General features: G+C 37.5%; 1 protein-coding gene across 9 annotated transcripts in view; it reads right to left on the minus strand.

Annotated features, from left to right (window-relative positions):
* The window catches only part of NETO1 (neuropilin and tolloid like 1), a 126,499-nt gene that overhangs the window by 50,789 nt on the left and 54,630 nt on the right, over window positions 1-21,080 (minus strand). For all 9 annotated transcript variants that reach the window (XR_005985411.1, XR_005985409.1, XR_005985410.1 and 6 more), the window contains exons 5-6: window positions 5,237-5,278; window positions 4,995-5,122 (exon numbers count right to left, since the gene is read on the minus strand). Coding sequence is in view for 6 of the 9 variants with exons in the window: in XM_041739286.1 (XP_041595220.1) it covers window positions 4,995-5,122; window positions 5,237-5,278 (170 nt within the window). In the remaining 3 variants the exon portion in view is untranslated. The remainder of the gene's footprint in view (window positions 1-4,994; window positions 5,123-5,236; window positions 5,279-21,080) is intronic.

Genomic DNA, 21,080 nt, shown 5'->3' on the forward strand with positions numbered 1-21,080 from the left:
AAGTGTATAGGACAGGACTTGTGTGCTTACTGTTTTACCTATGACTGGACATGCCAGGCCTTTAGCCATGATATCCCATGAATTTGGACAGTAACAGCACCCTCTCTATTCGGAGGAGAAAACCAGAACATCATACTCTTTTCTGGAATGCTGTAATGACACACCTTACAAGAAATCCCGATGAGCATACTAAAATGATTTTCTGGCCTACATCAGTGAGGATCAAAATATTTCAAGTCCATCTCCAAAATCTGATCATAAAAACTGAGATTTCAGTTAGAAACAAAGTGGAATCACGACATGTTCACTGGTGATTATCTGCTAAAAGTTTCATTTGGTTTACCCAATTTTTATTTTCATTTAGGAGATAATAAAGGCCAACTCAGTCTTTTGAACCCTAAAATTTACCATTGTAAGTGAGTTCAGTTACTACCCTTCATCTGTTGTGTTAGTTTTCTCCTTGCCTCATAATAAGTTCCCAGAAATAGAGCAGCTTTAAACAAGACCCATTTAGTATCTCTGAGTTCTGCAGGATACAAGTAACTGTGGGCTTGACTGTGTTCTCTGCTAAGGGTGTATGAGGCTGAAAACCAACCTGCTTGCATTCTAGGACCAAGGTTCCTGTTTTCTTGATGACCATTTCCCAGGGATCACTTCGATCTCCTAGAAAACATTCTTACTTCCTCTGACTTCCTCTTTTGACTACAGCCAGAAAAAAGCTAGCTTTGGGAACACCTGGGTGGCTCAGTGGTTGAGCATCTGCCTTTGGCTCAGGTCATGATCCCAGGGTTCTGGGATCCAGTCCCACAACAGGCTCCCTGCAAGGAGCCTGCTTCTCCCTCTGCCTATGTTTCTGCCTCTTTCTCTGTCTCATGAATGAATAAATTAAATCTTTTAAAGGAAGGAAGGAAGGAAGGAAGGAAGGAAGGAAGGAAGGAAGGAAGGAAGGAAGGAGAGAGAGAGAAAGAGAAAGAAGAAAGAAAGAAAGAAAGAAAGAAAGAAAGAAAGAAAGAAAGAGAGAAAGAGAAAGAAAGAAAGAGAAAAAAAGAAAAAGAAAGTCCTTTTAGAAGATTCATATGATTAGATTAGGCTCACCTGGATAAACTTTTTTAATTAACCCAGAACCAACTGATTGGTTAATTGCATCAGCAAAATCCCTTTTGCTAGGTAATTTAACATAATCAGGTATGTGATATTTTATATTCACAGTCCCACTGATTGGGCTAGAAATCTTGGTGTCATCTTTAAGATTCCACCTACAATTATGTTCATCATACAATTTACTTTAAAACAACTTCACTATAAGATATTGATCTATGATATTTGTCAAGTTTTCCTCTTTATTTAAAATGCTAATTTGATTCAAAACATTTTGAATCAAGTAACAACACATTAAAAATTAATGTGAAGTTTTAAATGATGGGCAATTACTAAAAGCTAGAAATTTATTGTCCCAACACCTTAATCATGAAGTTAATCATCTTCATTTGTGCACTCTTAGAAGTCTTTGACTTATCCCTTTTCCTATCTTAACAAATTTGACAATATCCTTAAATAGTGTGGTTTTTTGACATCACACTGGACTGGGGAATCGGGAGAGAGAAATCTTGCCTTAGCTCTGTGCTAACAAACCAAGTATTTGTGGAATCACTTAGCATAGACTCATCAAGGTTTGGTCATGAGAGGAGTTTAATATTATCTATGCCGAAGAATTACCTGACTTTTAAATTATTGTGCCAAATCTCTGCCAAACTTCATTTGCATTCTTCCTATGGACTCTAATTTGATTTTTGGAGAGTTTCATTATTAAAACAAAGACCAAACACTTCTTCATACTGAATCAAAAGCTATATTTTCCCAGTTTCAAGCATTCAAATAGATCAGAGTACTTGAAATCATGAAGATTAATCCTTATCCTCCTGTTCCTCTGTCATATGACAGTCCTTTAAATGTCTGAAGATTGCTATGCTACCATGTTCATTTTTCTAGATATACATCAGTTTTTTTATTCCATGAGTTTTAACTGAATGACAGATACTTCACTTGGTATTAGGTAAACTGGGGCTTATTTATTGGCATTCCATGAATAGTTACCATGATTTGATCATCCAACATTCTTTTCTGTTGGTTCTCTTCTGTACCAGATCCAGGAAAAGACATCACAACACCCTTCCTCTAGAGTCTATACAAAGGTATCTCTATATTCCATTATTAACTCATATAAGACTTCATTATTCTGTCTCAGCTTATTGATCTGTTAAATGAGCTAACCAGTATCAGATTTCCAACGTTCTTTCTGGCTCTAGTACGCCCAATTCTAAAAACTCTGGACTAATCACATTCTAATTAAAGGTGATTATCTGTTTTACTATTTTCTACTTGTCAAGTCTGAGAAGCAATATATACTTGATATAAATTTTAGTAGAACCAAAAAAAAATGTTTAATAGAACCCCAGTAAACTACTGAGCACCTGCATTGTGCAAGATGTTTCAATCCCCAGTTATCATTCAAATATTCACCATGAGCCACTTCAAGTTTAACTTGTGCTTTGATAGTCTATTCTCATAAGTTGCTAGAACTCCACAAAAATAGAAAGCCCACATAGACAGTCATATCCAATTCTTGCTTTTCTCCACAGTTATTCAAAGCCACTTCCTATCCTCTAACCTTTAATTTAACGGAGAAAGCCTGTCACAATAGAGTCATCTTTGTCTAGCTCTGCAGGCGGCTTCCCCTTTGGGTCACAGAATGCCAAATTCTCTAACAGACAGGTACACTGGGTATTGTTGCTCTGGAATTGTACAAAAGACAGCCTATTTACAGCTGGGAAAAAAAAAAAAAACGATGTGTGTTTACACTCCCATAAAAACCCTCTCTTCACCACTGTAGTGATAAAGATGCTACTTACAACAATGAGGTGGGGATCAAATGATTCCAGCTAGAAACATTTTTTTAATCTTTCATTCATAGAGTTTAAGAAAAATGACTAGCACTTGCATGTGAACCCACAGATTACATAAGAGAGCATAATAAACTGCAATCTAGCTTCTTTATAATCCAGGGAGTGGGTTGGCTTTTATGTCACGAACAGCCTTTGATTTTTTTTAAAAAGAGGAATACTGTGTCTTTCTTGTTAATACAATAAAAGTTTTCAAAGATTTGCAAAAATGCAAAGAGTTCTGCCAGTGGCAAAGCTGGAAGATGGAGAATGGCTCTGAATCTCTGTAGCTGGAAGTCTGGGGAAAGTATGCCACACTGCAAACTGTATGCAGACTCCAGAAACATCTCCATGGGAAAATCAAGTGATGAAAGGCAACCTGTTTCCTGAAATACCAACATCCTCAAAGATGACTCTATTTCGCCCCATCTTGAATATTCATCCACCAAATTCTCCTCTACTGATCTTGATTATTTCTTTTGCCTATCTACCATTATAAGCTAGCCTCAACCATGGGGATCATTACCACATCTGCCTCCTGAGACTTCTGCTTGTGGTGTGCGCTCCTCTGTCCCTACTTTGCAGGGAAGAACTGTTTTTCTGGAATGCAAAACTAATCACATCATTTTCTTGCTTCAACTCCTCCATATATCACTAATGCCATCACAATGAATCCAGGTTCTTTGGCCACCTACAGAGCTCTTTGGCTAAAAGACTCACCATCCACCTCCAAACTTTATTTGCCTCCATGCTTTTATTTGGTCACATTCAATTACTTAATTCCTAAAAAAGCTCACTGTCTTCTGATTTGATGACCCAGATGCTATTTCTTCTACCTAGAGAGCCCTTCCCTAGTCTACCTAACACAATGTTGTTTCTCATTAAGATTCAGTGGACATCCTGGCTGAATTTGATTCCACATTTGTCTTACTTTCGCAGGTGTATGAAGACTTCTCCCTCTCTCTACTACACCTTATGAACATCTTAATGTTCATGTCTCATTCCTTGGATTATTTTGTTACATATTTGTCTAAGACTTAAACTGGAAGCATGAAGACAAGGGATAACATGCTTTCTTCATCTCTCCAACATGATGTTTGAGGATTTACAGAGCCACTAAGTCTACTAATTAAATAATAAACTCTTTCAATCTCAAAAATAGTCAACAACAAACCTAATTAATCAATACTGCTTGATTGAAACTGTATAGCTGAGGAATGACAATAAGGGGAGAGGGATAAGCAAATGAGCAAGACTCCCCACCTATGACAGTGACTGACACAAAATCATCCCCAGTATTTCTTAAAATATTAATAAGAGGATAAATATGGTTGTTCTAAAGAACTAGTTCCAAAGTAGTGGCCTGAGTCTGAATCTGATCCGTAATATATTTAGTTTAATAAGGTAAATTTACAATTTCAAAAATTTATTGCCAGCATTTAAACGTCAAGGTGATCAACATAAAATCTAGACCCCTAGATGAGAAGATTGGGAGACTTGGTCATCTTAGACCAATACTTTTTCATAACAATAATTTTTAAAAAAGCTTAATAGGCAGTGAATTCCTGCCTGGCTTCTTTGCATGGGCCAAGCTCTCCTAGGTCCTGTTCACCACTGTCCCCCAGTCTTATCACAAGATATTTTATATGCCAGAGATACATGATTTTGCAAGACCTGGACAATTTCTTCCAAAGATACAATACAGTTTGAAAACTGAGCAAACTACAGATTCTGACAGTGAGGGCATATGTGTAATTATACTTAGACCCATGGCTTACGTATAGCACTTTGATCCATTTTCCAGAAAGAGGGAGTCACAGGAGTGTCTCTTGTCCAGGTGATAAAGTGATATCTTCCAAACACCTTCTCCATATTATTTATGACATCAAGACTTCCTTTGATGAGGCAAGACAAATTGCATTTCAAACCCAAATAAAGTAAAAGCTTCTGATTGCACTCTGAAACCCACTAAGCATGTTCGGTCTGTTCAAAGCAGTGCATGCTCCAGACAGTTCCCAAGCTGACTGTCAAATCTGTTTTCACCTTAAGACTGACCTTGGATCGTGGAGGTGCCCGGATGTACCATTTGCAATCCACGGCCTCGCTCGCAGAGGCTTTGCCTTCCTTCATAATTTGTATAGATTCCACGATTCCTTCAGGACCGCCCATCTCAAACTCACATGCTACATAACGAAATGCCAAACAAACATACAAAAATGGAGCTTGAATAATAAACCAAAAGTATATTCCAGAGCAGAAAACAAAGACCTCTGAACATTACGGAGTATTTTACCAACCTGGTAACGGTTTCAAAACTCCAAGGTCCTTAAAGTCAGGATCTTAAAAATTGAGAAAAAGATAATTAGTCTTATTCTGCATTTATTACTTAAAATGATGGTGAGTACAATACCATTAAATTATTCAGGAACCTGCCAAAAAATATATTAAGAGAAATTAAGTGGTTAAATAAAAAACTGATAATGGTAAGACTGAAATGTTAATTTATAAAAAAGAATTATTACCATAGGGTTTTTATCAATACAAAGGAAGCCATTTTTAAAAACCTTCCAATGCCACTCTTCATCTAGTCATCAAATGTAGATATTAACTCCTTATCTCTAAATCCTTAATCGGACACTAAATGTTTTTGTAAAATGTATCCACAGGTAATTCAAGCTTTGTGTAAACTTCTGTCTATGACATATATCATCATTTGATCTGATTTAACGGATTCTGTAGATTGATGAAACACAATTTTCTTTACTGAACTCCCGGAAGTACAACTTTAGGCTGTGAAACTGAGGGCTTCTCTCCCCAGGCAGGATGTACCATCCTGTTTCCATCAGATCTTCTTCCCTAACGTATTATTCCATGCTGGCTTCTAAAGTATTCCCCAGTATTCACTGTGCCCTCTCAACGCCCAGTCCTGCCCTTGGCTTCCCCCTCACCTGCCCCAGGTCCGGGCAGGTGTCTTTCTCTGCTCATGTACTTGGGGGAAGTTTGACTTATCATGAGCCTCAGAAGCATCCTAATTGTTATAAGCCAAAAATGGTGGGCTTGTTTCCATTTCCTGAAGTTGATTTTGAGATAGGTATGCAACCAGTGGAATGTTAACAGTGAGCCAGCTGGAAGGCTTCTGAGAAAGTTTTCTTCAATAAAAAAAGAGAAACAAAGACTATATAGTTTTCTGGCTCACACTATGGTCTGGTTTGTATGGGGTGTCTTTGGGATCCAGCACAGTGGTCAGCTTATGATGTTGACAGGAGCTAATGTGAGGAGATGTTAACTCTCAAGGCTGAGCAGAATAGAAACCTAGAGAAGGGGAATCCCTATGGACCTCACACAGCATCGTATTCTCCTCTGTAGTCACACTTCTTTCTCCCTTTTGCTTTTTGAAACAATGTGCATCCTTATAATTTCAGTTATTTTGAATTGGACTTTCTTTTACTTATAAATAAAGGGGATTAATGGCTCTGATTTCTCTTGGAGACACCTGGCACCCAATTTAAAAAGATGACTGTGGAATTTAATTTCTTTTTACTACTAAAGTATTGGCTGTACATTAAAAATCTTATAAAGCTAGAAATATGTTGAGAGACACTGATAAACAAGAGTCTAGGGCTGAAATATGAAAGGGTAGCACGCTCAGGAGACCATTATTTCTGGATATCAAGACTGTGTGTGCATAGATATCTGTGTGTATCCAAGTGCACTTCTTTGTATGTCTGTGTGCTTGGAAACAAAAAGCCTGTGGCTGCAGACTGACTGTATCACTGTACTTATTTTCATTACATTTTTTTTTCTAATTTTGTTGAACAGTAATGTGTACTGATACACTGAAATTAAAAGGCCTGGACCAGCCAGGCCCAGTTTAGTTGGGTCAACTATTTAGATGCACTTTATTATAGAACACAATTATAATGTGGTGATACATTTGGAATCAAGATGCAAATATCCTTGTATAATTATTTTGAAAACAGTCCTTTTACCTTTTGGAAGAAGGAAGGAAGGGAGGTAGGCAGGATGAAAGGAAAGAGGGAAGTAAAGAAAAAGAAAAAGAGAGAAGGAAAGAGGGAAAGAGGGAGATAGAACACCTGTACACAATTTCCATAAAGATGCAGAAATGAGGACAAAATAGTTAATTTGGATCAGGATACCTCCAAGTAGATTTTTTGCCTTCATCTAAATTAATGTATATTTGGTTATTCTTTTAGAAAAAGTGCATATACATATTTTTTTAATTATTTTTTTGAGAGGGAAAGAGAACGAGTGTGTGCACGAACATGAAGGTGTAGAGGGAGAGGCAGAGGGAGAGAGCATCTCAAGCAGACTCCCCGGTGAGCATGGAGCCTGACATGTACCTCAATCTCATGACCCTGCGATCACTACCTGAGCTGAAATCAACACTCAGACGCTTAACCCACTGAACCACCCAGGCTTCCCTCAAAAAAATGTATATTTAATACTGAACACATGGGGATCCCTGGGTGGTGCAGCAGTTTGGCGCCTGCCTTTGGCCCAGGGCGCGATCCTGGAGACCCGGGATCGAGTCCCATGTCGGGCTCCCGGTGCATGGAGCCCGCTTCTCCCTCTGCCTATGTCTCTGCCTCTCTCTCTCTCTGTGTGACTATCATAAATAAATAAAAATTAAAAAAAAATACTGAACACGTACAATAAAAGGACTATGTTTTGTACAGAATTACTCAAATTGGTTGTCACCATTAAGCAGTTATATTAGTAGTGAAGAGACCTAATATTTTCCCTACTTTACAGCAAGCTTGCCCACTTCAGTTATCCAGATTCTTTATTATTCAGTATATCCTTTTAACTATTTTGCATAATGTTTAATAATAGTTCTTAGTGATTAGGGACACTTGGGTGGCTCAGTGGTTGAACATCTGCCTTCAGCTCAGGTTGTGATCCTGGGGTCCTGGGAGCTAGTCCTGCATCAGGCTCCCTATTCCTGTGTCTCTGCCTCTTTCTGTGTCTCTCATGAATAAATAAATAATATCTTTAAATAATAATAATAATAATAATAATAATAATAATCCTTAGTGATTAGAATGTTTCAAGCCTTGCATGGCTGATTCTTCGATTCTTGTGAAAATGTAGTTGGTATTCCATTTTCTGGTTTGAAGGCTAACATTTGTCATTTTTGCAACTCATGCTAGTCAATGTTGAGAGAAATGCCAATTCTGGGAGTTGAAAATTTATTTTTGTCTTTTTATTAATGGTGAGAGTGCTCATGGTTAAGAAAAGGGGGAGAGGGAGGGAGAAAAAAACTTTAGGAAACAATTGTTTCTGTACTTCCATTTGAATTCGCCACCAGGAATATCATAGTCACAATAATCAGTGGACCCTATGATTTGCAAAATAGGCAGAAAAAAAAAGCAACACAATACCTTGTTAAAGCAGCCTATACCGAATATAAGAACACTAAGATTGGTTTTTCTGTTCGGGGGCAATAATAAGAATTACTAAGCTGGAGAATGGCGATGCCAGACTTAGGAAGTCACCTCCTGCTCTAGACTCCCCAAACCTCTTCTCCACTAGCACCTCGAATAAACTGTTAAAAATAGAAATCAAATTGTAATACTCACCTGGCTTTTCATTGCCTGTAGAATAAAACTACAGCTCTTTTTAAGAGACTGTCATTTGGTGTGTGTTCTTGTCCCTGTGTGTTCTGTGTTCTGCCCCCCGCCTAATGAATCACAGGCTCTCGACTTTGCAGTCTCCTCTCAAAACACGCCCCCCCTCCCTGTTTCTCCAGATGTGAGGCTGCCCACCCCCACCCCCAGCACCCAGGACATCTGTACCGTCTTCCCCACAGGTCTTTGCACAGCTGGATCTCCTTCTTCAGCTCCTGATGGGAGCACTGTCTTCTCCAAAAGGCCCTTCTGGATGAGCCTCTCAGAAGTAGCACTACCTCTCACTCCCTCTTCTCCTGTCATGGTTTCTTTTATCAAAATTCACTATTGTTTTACTATCTATTTACTTTCCTATTGGCCACTGAGTCCCACCAGACTTTAAGGAAGCACACTCTACAGAGGACTTTGGTCTGTTGCTCCTCTCTCTCCAGGGCCTAGCATCCCACTGGAATATATAGTGGGTACATCATAGGTATTATTGAATTTAGCATATTTCTCTGTGTATACAAAAAATACAATAATGAAGAATTAACTTCAGTTACGTTAAATTACAGAGATTTTAGATTTTTTTTTTTGTGTTACCAAAAAGGTCAAACTATGTTCATGATACCACTAAAATGCTCTTTTCACATTCTGTTTCTCAGGAATGTATTGCAGAGTTTCCAGATCCTACATGATATTTGATGACACTATCACTATTGTGGTTCTAAAATATTGGCTTGTGTTTTCAAGAATATTCTAAGGTGGTGGATTTAGGGTATAAATGATGTACCCTTTCACAGATTAATCCAGCCTTTTCTCAACAATGTTACTGGACATTTATTAGCTCACTTCAATTTTCCCTGCTATAATCTCTGTAACTACATTTTTGTCCAAGACACTGCTACTATGAAATCTAGAATTATGTCTTGAACTTACAGGGAAGCACAACTAGAATTTAGGACATTTTCTGTCTTATTTTATAATTACATATACATATATAAAATATTTTACTTTTTTCTAATTTTAAAAATTCTATCTAAATGTATATTATGAAATTCAATTTCCTCTGAAATAAAAGAAATATATCTGTAATATTTCTTCCAGTGCAGGGGAGACATTTGTCAGAGATGAAGGAGACTCAAAGGCTCACTTTCTCCATCACCCTTACACGGTCTATGTCTAAATCTGGAGAAAAGGATGACACTAATATTCCAAGGAGGTCTCTTACTCATCATGAAAAGGAGAAATTTACTCCAAATACAACGGAAAGGCTGTATGTAAAAAATGAAAATATGAAAAAAGCAATAATTCCAAAAAAAAGCAATCATTCCTTCAGTTTTATAGATGTTAATATTTTATTTTCTTGTGATTTAGGTAAACAAATATTTTCTAGTGATTTCACTGAAATGGATCGATTGCAAAGATATTTTAAGATAAATAATTGTTTAAAAAAGTATTGGATATTTCAAATGTAGACATAATTAGCTCCTTAGAAGCTAAAATCTCTTACTATACTTTTGAAACTAAAAATGCTAAAGTCACTGAGGCATCTTATGAAACAAGTTATTATCCTGCTTTGGCTGGAGAAGCACACACAAGAGATGACAGCCTAACAAAACAACGAACTAATGCACGGCTGCCATTGCTGAGTATCTACCGGATGAATAGTCAGGAAAAAAAAGGGGCGGGGGGGATTCTGCTGCTTTTAACCATACAGTAACTTGCTTACTTGCTGATTTAAAGTTCTAGCTTTAAACAAGAAGAAGGAGTTAATATCTTGTCTATAGAATTTTACTTTTCTATAACAGATGTACAGAGATGATTGAATTTGCTTCTTTTGCTTGAGTTCATCCAGTGTCAGCATGAACCAATCACCAAAGACCTTTTTCTAAGTAAAATGCTCAGCAACAAATGTGAGCAATGCTGAAATACTCAAATTTTTGGAGAACTTTTGAATGTTATGAGTTATGCTGGAACATCTGTGTTGACATTTGCATTGACGGTGCAAAAGCAACGGTAAATAAACTGCTGATGCCTTAGCACGATTCAAGACAATGGCACCAGACCATGGCCATCGGTATTCATTGTATAATTCATCCCCATGCATTTGTGAGGATAAAGACCTATTTTATTTTAAAAAGTCTCCTGGATGAAAAATTGCTGCTTTTTTAAAATCTAAAATTTTGAGTACATGTCTTTTCTGCAGAATGAACACTGTGAATCTGTTGACTTAAAGAAAACAACTGACAATATTTGCTGCCAATGATAAAATTCAAGCTTCAAGTAAAGAAAACCATATCCATCCCTGTGTATCTGACAGCTATTCAATATTTAGAGCATTTTTAAATTTTTATTTTTATTTATTTATTTTTTTTATGATAGTCACAGAGAGAGAGAGAGAGAGAGGCAGAGACACAGGCAGAGGGAGAAGCAGGCTCCACGCACCAGGAGCCCGATGTGGGATTCGATCCCGGGTCTCCAGGATCGCGCCCTGGGCCAAAGGCAGGCGCCGAACCGCTGCGCCACCCAGGGATCCCTAGAGCATTTTTAAATGTGATTGTTGATTAAATGAACCAGGATGATTTCTGATGTTCAACGATGAAATGGGTCAACATTTGGAAGATCGCCTAACAGTGATCCAAGAACTGTCAAAGAGTAATGCATAACATTAAAAAGTCATGCATGGGAAAAAAAAAAAAAAAAAAGTCATGCATGGGTAAAAAAAGCCATAGGTAGATGTTAATGAGCAGAAAAGAAAAACTTCAATGATAAAATTTCACACTCCTCACTGCAACTAATTTTTAAGAAACTATGACTTTGGGACGCCTGGGTGGCTCAGCAGTTGAGCGTCTGCCCTGGACTCCCTCCTGGAGACTCGGGATCGAGTCCCACATTGGGCTCCCCACACAGAGCCTGGTTCTCTCTCTGCCTATGTTTCTGCCTCTCTCTCTCTCTCTCTCTCTCTCTGTGTGTGTGTCTCTCATGAATAAATAAATAGAATCTTTAAAAAAAAAAAAACTTTTTGAGGTTTGAGGTAGTATCCATCTGAAAAGGCTATGGAAAATACTCTTCCCTTTTTCAACTATGTATCTCTGTGAGGCAGAATTTTCTTCATTTACTTCATAAAAATACATTGCAACACATTTAATGAAGAAGATGTGAGAATCTAGTTATCTTCTAATAAGCCAAACATTGAATAGATTTCTAAAAATGTAAAAGAGTGCGATTCTTCTATTCCTTTATATTTATAAATTAATATTTTAATATCAATCATGCCTTTGAAATAGGTTTTTAGGTTAACACATAATTAATTTATTGGTATAATTTTTCTATTTATTAACAACTACTTAAAATATTGCTGGCTTGAATGTCTTATACAATAAGTACTGATTAATATAGCCATATAAGCAAAGCACTTTGAGGTCTTCAATATTTCCTAAAGCAGGACAAAATATTGCAGAATTTCCACCTTAGCCAGCCCCACCTTTGTATCATAGATAAATATCTTCTTCCAACAAAATTCAAAGTTGCAGTTTATTAATTCAGGACTGTGCAATGCATTGGTTTCATTTTCAAAAATTTTCACAATGCTAGGCATACTGTTAATTGACTTTTAGTAAATTAATGTTGATCTGATCAGACTATAACTGAATCAAATCGGAGGCATCTTCATTTTACAAACGAACAAAATGGAGGCTCAATTACTTTAGAAAAATGCAACTTGTTTTGACCTAAAACCTAAACAGCTTTATAGCTAACTTAAAACATTGAACCAATCATTAAATATCTCTGAAACTTATTTTCAATTGAAATTGTTGTTGGTCTAGGCTTTTTACAGCTCACATATGCCATTATATCACAAAACACAGTGGTATTCCTCGAACAACAGTTGATAGGAAAACATAATTGCCTGACCTGGCCATGTAGCCATAACTACAAAACCCTCTGATTATAAAACTCAACCTCAATACATGGATATGTTTGCAAGGCACAGCTCAACTACCTGTCAGGCTAGTCTTAAAGAATGTTAATATCTCCCTCAAACTTCCACAATCTCACACATCCTGAATCATGCTATTAGCTACATAATGTCTTCACCTCTCTTGTCCATTTATTCTGGAAAGTCCTGTAATATCTGTGGGCATATTTTTATTCAGTTAGCTCTTGCATGGAAACTAACTGCCATTCCAATGGCCACGTCGCTGTCTCCATTCTTCTCTCCTCACCTGTAATCCACCTCAACATTGGCTCCCTGCTTCCTACTAAGATTGAAAACCACTGACTTTGTGGGTTTTGCAATCAGTTAGTTAACTGAACTTAAGAGGCCATTTTAAAAAATAATTGCAACAAATCCTGACAGCATAGTACTGAAATAGCTTGCATCATCATATTATCTGATTTATTCACTCTTGTCTAGAAGCAACATTGCTCTAACATAAAATTCATAGTATAATATTTTAAACCTTTTTAGGGGAACTGTTATCTATAAGCATAAGACTGGCAATTACAGCTTCACATAGAGTTTCTCTTTCTCAGGATTTTAAATTTGGCATCGAGTTTACATATCATGACTCTGGTTTCACATAAAATTGACTCATATATGGATTTTAGAAATCAAAACTTAAAGAATTTGAAGAAGGAAGTTTGCAAACCCTTTAAATATTATTGATATTTGCATGGCTTGTACAGATGTTCCATTTCCTTGTTTTATTTATTTGGCTGTAATATAAAAAGTTTTCTCAAGATGCTCATATTCACATGTTTAAATAAACTGAAGAAGCATAATTCTTTCTTATAAAACATATGCAAACAATCTGGATTTTGCTTGTGCTCACATTAAACAGACTTTTGCAATGTTTGTTTTTGATAGACAGTCACAAGACAATGGTATTATTCTATAGAGAAAATAGGCATTTACCATTCAGAATAAAGAGAAAATTTGTGGAAAGAAAGGAAGAAAAAAATCATCAGAAGACCAAAAGAGTGTTAAAAACAATTTTTAAAAAGCCTAGATAGTCCGAGACACCTAGGTGGCTCAGTGGTTGCGCCTCTGTCTTCAGTTCGGGGCATGATCCCAGGATCCGGGATCAAGTTCCACATTGGGCTCCTTGCAGGGAGCCTATTTCTCCCTCTGCCTGTGTCTCTCCTCTCTCTCTCTCTCTCTCTGTGTATCTCTCATGAATAAATAAATAAAATATATTTTTTAAAGTCTACATAGTCCAAAGTTGGGTTTTAGTGTTTACATATTGAATGCAAAGAAAACCAGGGAAGTTCTTAATTGATTATTAGCAACTCCCCACCTCCTGCACACTTCTCTCAGAAGCCCTTATTCATTCATCCAGTGAAACACATCCTAAATCATAGGAATCCTCAGATAAACAAGTCCATTTTTTGAACCATCTTTTTTTCATAGAACTGGTTTAGTAAGACATTTCTTGCTAGCACAGCTGGAATGCCAACCCTGTCAATGAATGAACACTTCCGATGCTCTCTTCTTCCCCTCAACAACTTCATATATACTGCTTTCCCAACATCCAGCAATGTTTACCTATATACACAAGGGAAACATGCTTCCAGTTATAGAATGAATAAGTCACAGGAATAAAAGGCACTGCATTGGGGACAGAGTGAATGAGATCGTAATAACATTGTGTGGTGACAGAGGGTAGCAACACTGAAGGTAAGCATAGCATAGTGTGTACAGAAGTTGAGTCCAATATTGTACCCATGAAACTAATGTAGCTTTGTGTGTCAACTACACTCAAATAAAAGAATTTTTTTTTAAGTGTTATTTCATAGGAATCAGGAAGAGGCAAAATTGACCATAAAAAGTTTCATCAATCAAAGACAATTATCATATGACCTCTTTCATATGTGGAATTTAAGAAACAAAACAGGATCATGGGGGAAGGGAGGGAAAAATTAAACAAGATAAAATTAGAGAGGGAGACAAACCATAAGAGACTCTTAATCCCAGGAAACAAACTGAGGGTTGCTGGAGGAGAAGGGAGTGAGGGGATGGGGTTAACTAGGTGATGGACATTAAAAAGGGTATGTGAAAAAAATAAAAATAAAAAAAAATAAAAATAAAAAGGGTATGTGATATGCTGAGCACTGGGTATTTTATAAGATTGCTGAATCACTGACCCCTACCTCTGAAACCAATAATACATTATATGTTAATTAACTTAATTTAAACTTTAAAAACTCTTAAAACAATAGAATAGAGCAAATATCATGGCATGTAGTATGGGGCTTGCATCTGAGGTTTCATACCTAGAAGAGAAAGAGAGAGAAGGACATCATGAGGGTGAAGTGAGAGTCTGGGCCTCAGCCAGTAAGTGTGGTACTCAGCTACAGAGGTGCTCCCTACACTGACATGCCAATTGAAAGTGGGGCTGGCACCACAAATTGTGTGTATGTGTACATGCATGTGTGTGTGCATGCACACACGTGCGCGAGAGCATGCTCGGGGTTGGCATTATTCTCACATCAACCTCTTTTACTCCACTGTGTCACTGTTGCTAAACAAACTGTCATTGAAAATGCAAAACAGATACAAGAAAAAGTTATGTTTTCCTAATTTTATTTAAAAATATAAGTGCTAATATCACGAGGAAGCTTTGTACCTCTCAGCTAACTAACTATACTATGGACATAATAAAGCTGTACAAGCCACGCAAATGTAGCTTCAAGACAACATCTTTCATGCTTCCAGTGGATTTGATGAGCCTTAGCCGGTTCTAAATAGAGCTGGAATGGCCCCTAATTGGAGATTGTGGGGGCGTCCTCTGTTGGTGCCCTTGGCAAGGACACTAGAGTTTTTATGCCAGGCGCTAGCAGTGCACATGGGGAAGTGGAGCCATGATGGGATTGGAAAAAATGAGCAAATGCAAAATGCCAAGTTTTGTCCCTACCAGTAGACTGTTGTGGATGCATGTGTGATGCATCTCTTGATAAATCCTGGAAATGCACATGGAATAATCTGAAGAGGATGCGTTTCTGCCCACCTGGATGAAGAGTTGAAGTTACCATGTCTGTCTTTAAAAGTGTGTCCTTACTTTAACTCACAACTCTCATCTTCTTGGACTAAGGTCAGAATCATTGAACTCCAGCCATCCTTCCAATCCACAAAATCCAGCCACACGCTTTTTATAAAAGCCATGTATGTGCAACGCATACTGATGTGAATGATTGAGATTAAAAGGACGCAAAATGATATTCCCGTCAAGCAATTAAAAAAATGGAAAAAAGCCCTCTGAAACAATATTATGCTAAATAAAATGGCCCTAAAAGCAAAATCAAAATATACATCAAAAAGGAGGTCAAATATTAATTTCATAAAGAAGAATTCACCAGAAAGATTTAATGATGCTAAACCTGTGTTATGTAACAATTATTGACATAATTCTACCTTCTAAGGTATTAATCATCTCCTTTCTAAAAAATTAGGATTAAAAATACCAACTGGGCTTGGTATCAAGCAGAGAACTTATGAAAATCAATTAGATAATGGAGAGGATTAAGATTTCCTAAAATATAAAGTGCTATATAAACTATCCCATCCATATTTAGATGGGAATTTTAGCTCCTGGATACAAAATATCTAAAATATTGTTTTAAAAATATACCTAAAATATTTTTGTTGCTCTAAAACCATTATTTACAAACCAAACCCCATTGTTGTAACCTCACTATCTATTCTGCATATTGCACTTATTTTCTTTTTTAAAAAAAGATTTTATTTATTTATTTATTTATTTATTTATTTATGAGAGACACACACACACACGCAGAGACAGAGACACAGGCAGAGGGAGAAGCAGGCTCCATGCAGGGAGACGTGGGACTCGATCTCAGGACTCCAGGATCATGCCCTGGGCTGAAGGCAGCACTAAACCGCTGAGCCACCTGGGCTACCCTGCACTTATTTCTATTAGAAAGCATCTAATGTTGGAATTAAAGAGGATTTCGTCTCACTTCCTCAAATGCCTGAGATCAACTGGAGAATACCTGCAGAAAACTCATAACATACTTCCTACTGTATATTTACAAATATCCAAATAAGGATAGATATAAGTGAATGCCCAGACATCAACTTTCCTTTAACATATGACAACACATACAAAGTATAAAAAGCTCCTTTATGTCAATTTAGCTCAAAATTTATACCTTAATTTTAGAGAATGGTAAAATTGAGCTTATCTGAATATGTATGAAGGCCATTTAAAAAAAACTTTGTGCCTCATGTCACAGCTGGCGTTTTCAGAGGGCTTCTCCTAGATGCACACACCTGTCTGTGACCTGGAAAGCTCACCATGTACTTGCCTCCTCCATTAGCAAGTAACTTTGGTCCATTTAAGTATAGGGAGATTAAATGATTACAAAAATTAAGATCCAGAATCATTTCGTTTGCATTACTCTCATTTCCTTTTTTCCCCCGGAACTAATTTCTCCAAAATCACAGTGATTCTGAAGTTGGAATGGGTGTCTGAAACCAGTGTTTTGTATTTAAAGATTTATTTATATGACAGAGAGAAAGAGGATGAGTAGGGCAGAGGGAGAAGGAGAAGCAGACTCCCCACTGAACAAGGAGCCGGATGCAGGACTCCATCCTAGGACCCTGGGATCATGACCTGAGCCAAAGGCAGATGCTTAACCTATTGAGCCACCCAGGAGCCCTGAAACCAGTGTTTTTTAATGGTTATCTCATTTGAGATTACAAGTGATCAGTCAGGTACCTGGTTTTGAACCACATGTTAAAAAAATTAGACTACAGCTTCTTACATTCCTCCGCCTCTGAGAAAGAATTATTTCTGGAAAGTTTAGCCTCCATCTTGGGAACTGGGGAAAACTATAAAATGAGCTCCAGACAGAGCTGGGCTGTCAGGGTCCACTTGACCCCAAATGGCTCATTTAAAGATTGCAAGAAGCAAACACTTTTCTAGCTTACATCAAAATACAACTCAGTATTTCCGTTGAAATATAGATCTTAGAATGTTTAGAAGAGCTGTACTGAGTTTTTCATTGGCATTTAACAAATATTTGTGTAATTGTAAAGCTGGTGCTACATTATCAAAACTTGCAATGCTTCATTTGCCTGAGACTGCAGTTTGAGAACTAGCTGTTTATGGAAACACTTACTAAATCCATACTCTCTTTGCTCATTTTTCTGTCATTCAAATATAAGAGCACCTAAAGTTATTTCATTAGGAGATGTGAAGATAGTGCAAGGATTCCCCAAAGTAATGGTCTAAGGCAGTGTAAATCAATACCATAATTTTTAAGTTGAAAGGGGAGAATTAGGTCTCTCTTATTAAGTCAGAGAGTTTGATTGATGGGATCTCATCAGTTTTATTCCCCTAGACTCTTCATCTTTACTAATTACTAGCCTTCTCCTGATTACCTGAGCTGAAAATTTCTAAAAATTAACTTGACTCCTTCACACCTTTGCTTTCATCAAAACAATATCAAGAGCTTTCAATTATTCTTTGTAAAATCTCTCACTACGAGCTCATTACTGTAAAATCTCTCTCTCTCTCTCCATTTCCAGCCTACCATGGGCTTCTTATCCCTGGCCTTCATCACCTTGGGGTAGCAGAATCCTAGTCAGTCTCTTTGCCTCAGCCCCTCCTCCTTCTGGTGCTTTGTGAATAAAATTTGAGCTAAACTGACAGGAGAAGCAGAAATACATCCTCTCATATAAGGTCAAATGAGTTTTGACAAGGATGCCAAGACCTTCAATGTTGGAAAGTCAGTCTTTGGGGCACATGGTGATGGGAAAGCTCGATACCCACACACAAAGTAATGAATTCAGACCCTTACTTAACATGCACAGAAATTAACTCGAAATATATCAAAGACCTAAATTGTAAGTCCTAAAACTATAAAACTCCTAGAACTCATTAGTTAAAAATCTTCATGACACTGACTTTGGCAATGATTTCTTAAATAGGATACAAAAGGCACAGACAACAGAAGAAGAAATAAAACAAATTGGACTTCATGAAACTTGAAAAAAATGTATGCATCAAGAGCATACTGACAGAATAAAAAGTCAACTCACTGAACAAGAGAAAAATTTGCAAAGCAGGTATGTGATAAGGGACTAATGTCCAGTATGCGTAGAGAACTCCTAAGATGCAATATGACCACCAACAAAAACCTAACAACCCACATTCCAAAAATGGACAAATGAATAGACCTTTCTCCAAAGAAGATACATAAGCACATGAGAGGATGCTCAATGTCACATATTAATGATCAGGGAAAAGCAAACAAAACTACAGTGAAATGCCACCTCATGCCCATTAGGATGGCTACTCTCGATAACATAAAAAACGACATGTGTTGTGAGGATGTAAATAAACTGGATCTCTCGTGCACTGTTGGTAGGAATGTAAAATGGTACAGCTCCTGCAGAAAACCGTATGGCAGTTCCTCAAAAAATTAAAAATAGAATCAATACAGGACCCCAACATTCCACCTCTGGGTGGGAATAAAAGACAGAATAGAGAGTTGCTGATCATATCAGATTTCTAGGTGGAAGGAAGAAAATGGAGAGCACACAATATTTAAAGAAGTAATTATTCAGAGTTTTACAAGCTGTTGAGAGAAAATATTTAGAACAGCTAGAGAAAGAGAAAAGCAATTTCTTCAAAGGAGCAAATACTTGTGTTTAACAGAAGCCAGAAGGCACTGGAATGATTTTTTGTAGGATACTGGAGGAAGGTGGGTGCCAACCCAAGTCACACCTGCAAGAAGATATTATTGCCACATATAGCCTTCAAATCCTAATATCCAGTCTCTACAGACGGACAGTATGGAAGAGACAATGCACCATAAGATGGGCAAACGTTCTAAACAGACATTTCACACAAGAAGAAATCCAGGTGTCCTGGAAACATAACACAAGCTACTTAAGCTTATTAATAGTCAACAACTGGACACTGATTAAAACAACTATGTCATCTCATTACACAGCTAACCAACCAGAAAAACAGACTAAGATGGACAACATCACGTTTTGTGAGGATGTGGGTGAAGGAGAACATATCCACTGCTGATGGTGGTGGACACTGCTACTGCTCCAGTTAAAGAGAATTCCATTTTCTGGGGTGCCTGGGTGACTCAAGCAGGTATGGGTCTGTCTTCGGCTCAGGTTACGATCCAGGGGGTCCTGGGATCGAGTCCAGGATTGGGCTCCTTGCTCAGTGAAGAGGCTGCTTCTCCCTCTGCCCCTTGCCCCCTGCCTGTGCTTGATCTCTCTCAAATAAATAAATAAAATCTTTAAAAAAAGAAAGAAAGAAAGAAGAAAGAAAGAAAGAAGAAAGAAAGAAAGAAAGAAAGAAAGAAAGAAAGAAAGAAAGAAAGAAAAGGAGAGGAGAGGAGAGGAGAGGAGAGGAGAGGAGAGGAGAGGAGAGGAGAGGAGAGGAGAGAGAAAGAAAGAAAGAAAGAAAGAAAGAAAGAAAGAAAGAAAGAAAGAAAGAAAGAAAAAGAAGGAAAGGAAAGGAAAGGAAAGGAAAGGAAAGGAAAGGAAAGGAAAGGAAAGGAAAGGAAAGGAAAGGAAAGGAAGGAAAAAGAAAGGAAGGAAAGGAAAGGAAAGGAAAGGAAAGGAAAGGAAAGGAAAGGAAAGGAAAGGAAAGGAAAGGAAAGGAAAGGAAAAGAAAGAAGGAAGAAAGAAGAAAGAAAGAAAGAAAGAAAGAAAGAAAGAAAGAAAGAAAGAAAGAAAGAAAAGGAGAGGAGAGGAGAGGAGAGGAGAGGAGAGGAGAGGAGAAAAGAAAGAAAGAAAGAAAGAAAGAAAGAAAGAAAGAAAGAAAGAAAGAAAGAAAGAAAGAAAAAGAAGGAAAGGAAAGGAAAGGAAAGGAAAGGAAAGGAAAGGAAAGAAGGAAGAGAAGAAAGAAAGAAAGAAAGAAAGAAAGAAAGAAAGAAAGAAAGAAAGAAAGAAAGAAAGAAAGAAGGAAAAAAAAAGAAAGAAGAAAGAAAGAAAGAAAGAAAGAAAGAAAGAAAGAAAGAAAGAAATGAATTCCATTTTCTGCTTTAGGTGGTGGTTGGAGGCCAGCAAGCCCTTGACAAAACTGTCAATGGTAGCTGGAAGGACAGTTGCAAAAACTTTACTGGGCTTTTACACCACTGTGTTATTCCATGGTAGAAAGTGGCTTGGGTAGCACGGTGGCTTAGGTAGCATGGGAATTAGCCAGCACACTCAGTGAGCTGGGGAGGTTAAACTAAGGCGATTTCCAGAAAGAATGTCAAAAGTGCTAAGTGCTTTGTCATAGGTACCTGCCACACGGTACAGATGCAGATGGACCTAAGAAGAAATTTTTCATCATGGGCAGTTTTGCCAACTCAGGACCCCATTATTGTCTATTTCTTCCTTCTCTTACCTGAAAATTATTCCAAAGATAAAACACAGTCTGAGGACAGAGATCAATAAAGAGTGCTGACAGCAGATCCATCCCCTCCTCCAAGGGGGAGCAGTGGGGCTGTTGGCTGTTGGCAGGGGGACGGA

This window comes from Vulpes lagopus, chromosome 24 (assembly GCF_018345385.1).
Source record: "Vulpes lagopus strain Blue_001 chromosome 24, ASM1834538v1, whole genome shotgun sequence".
Lineage (NCBI taxonomy): Eukaryota > Metazoa > Chordata > Mammalia > Carnivora > Canidae > Vulpes > Vulpes lagopus.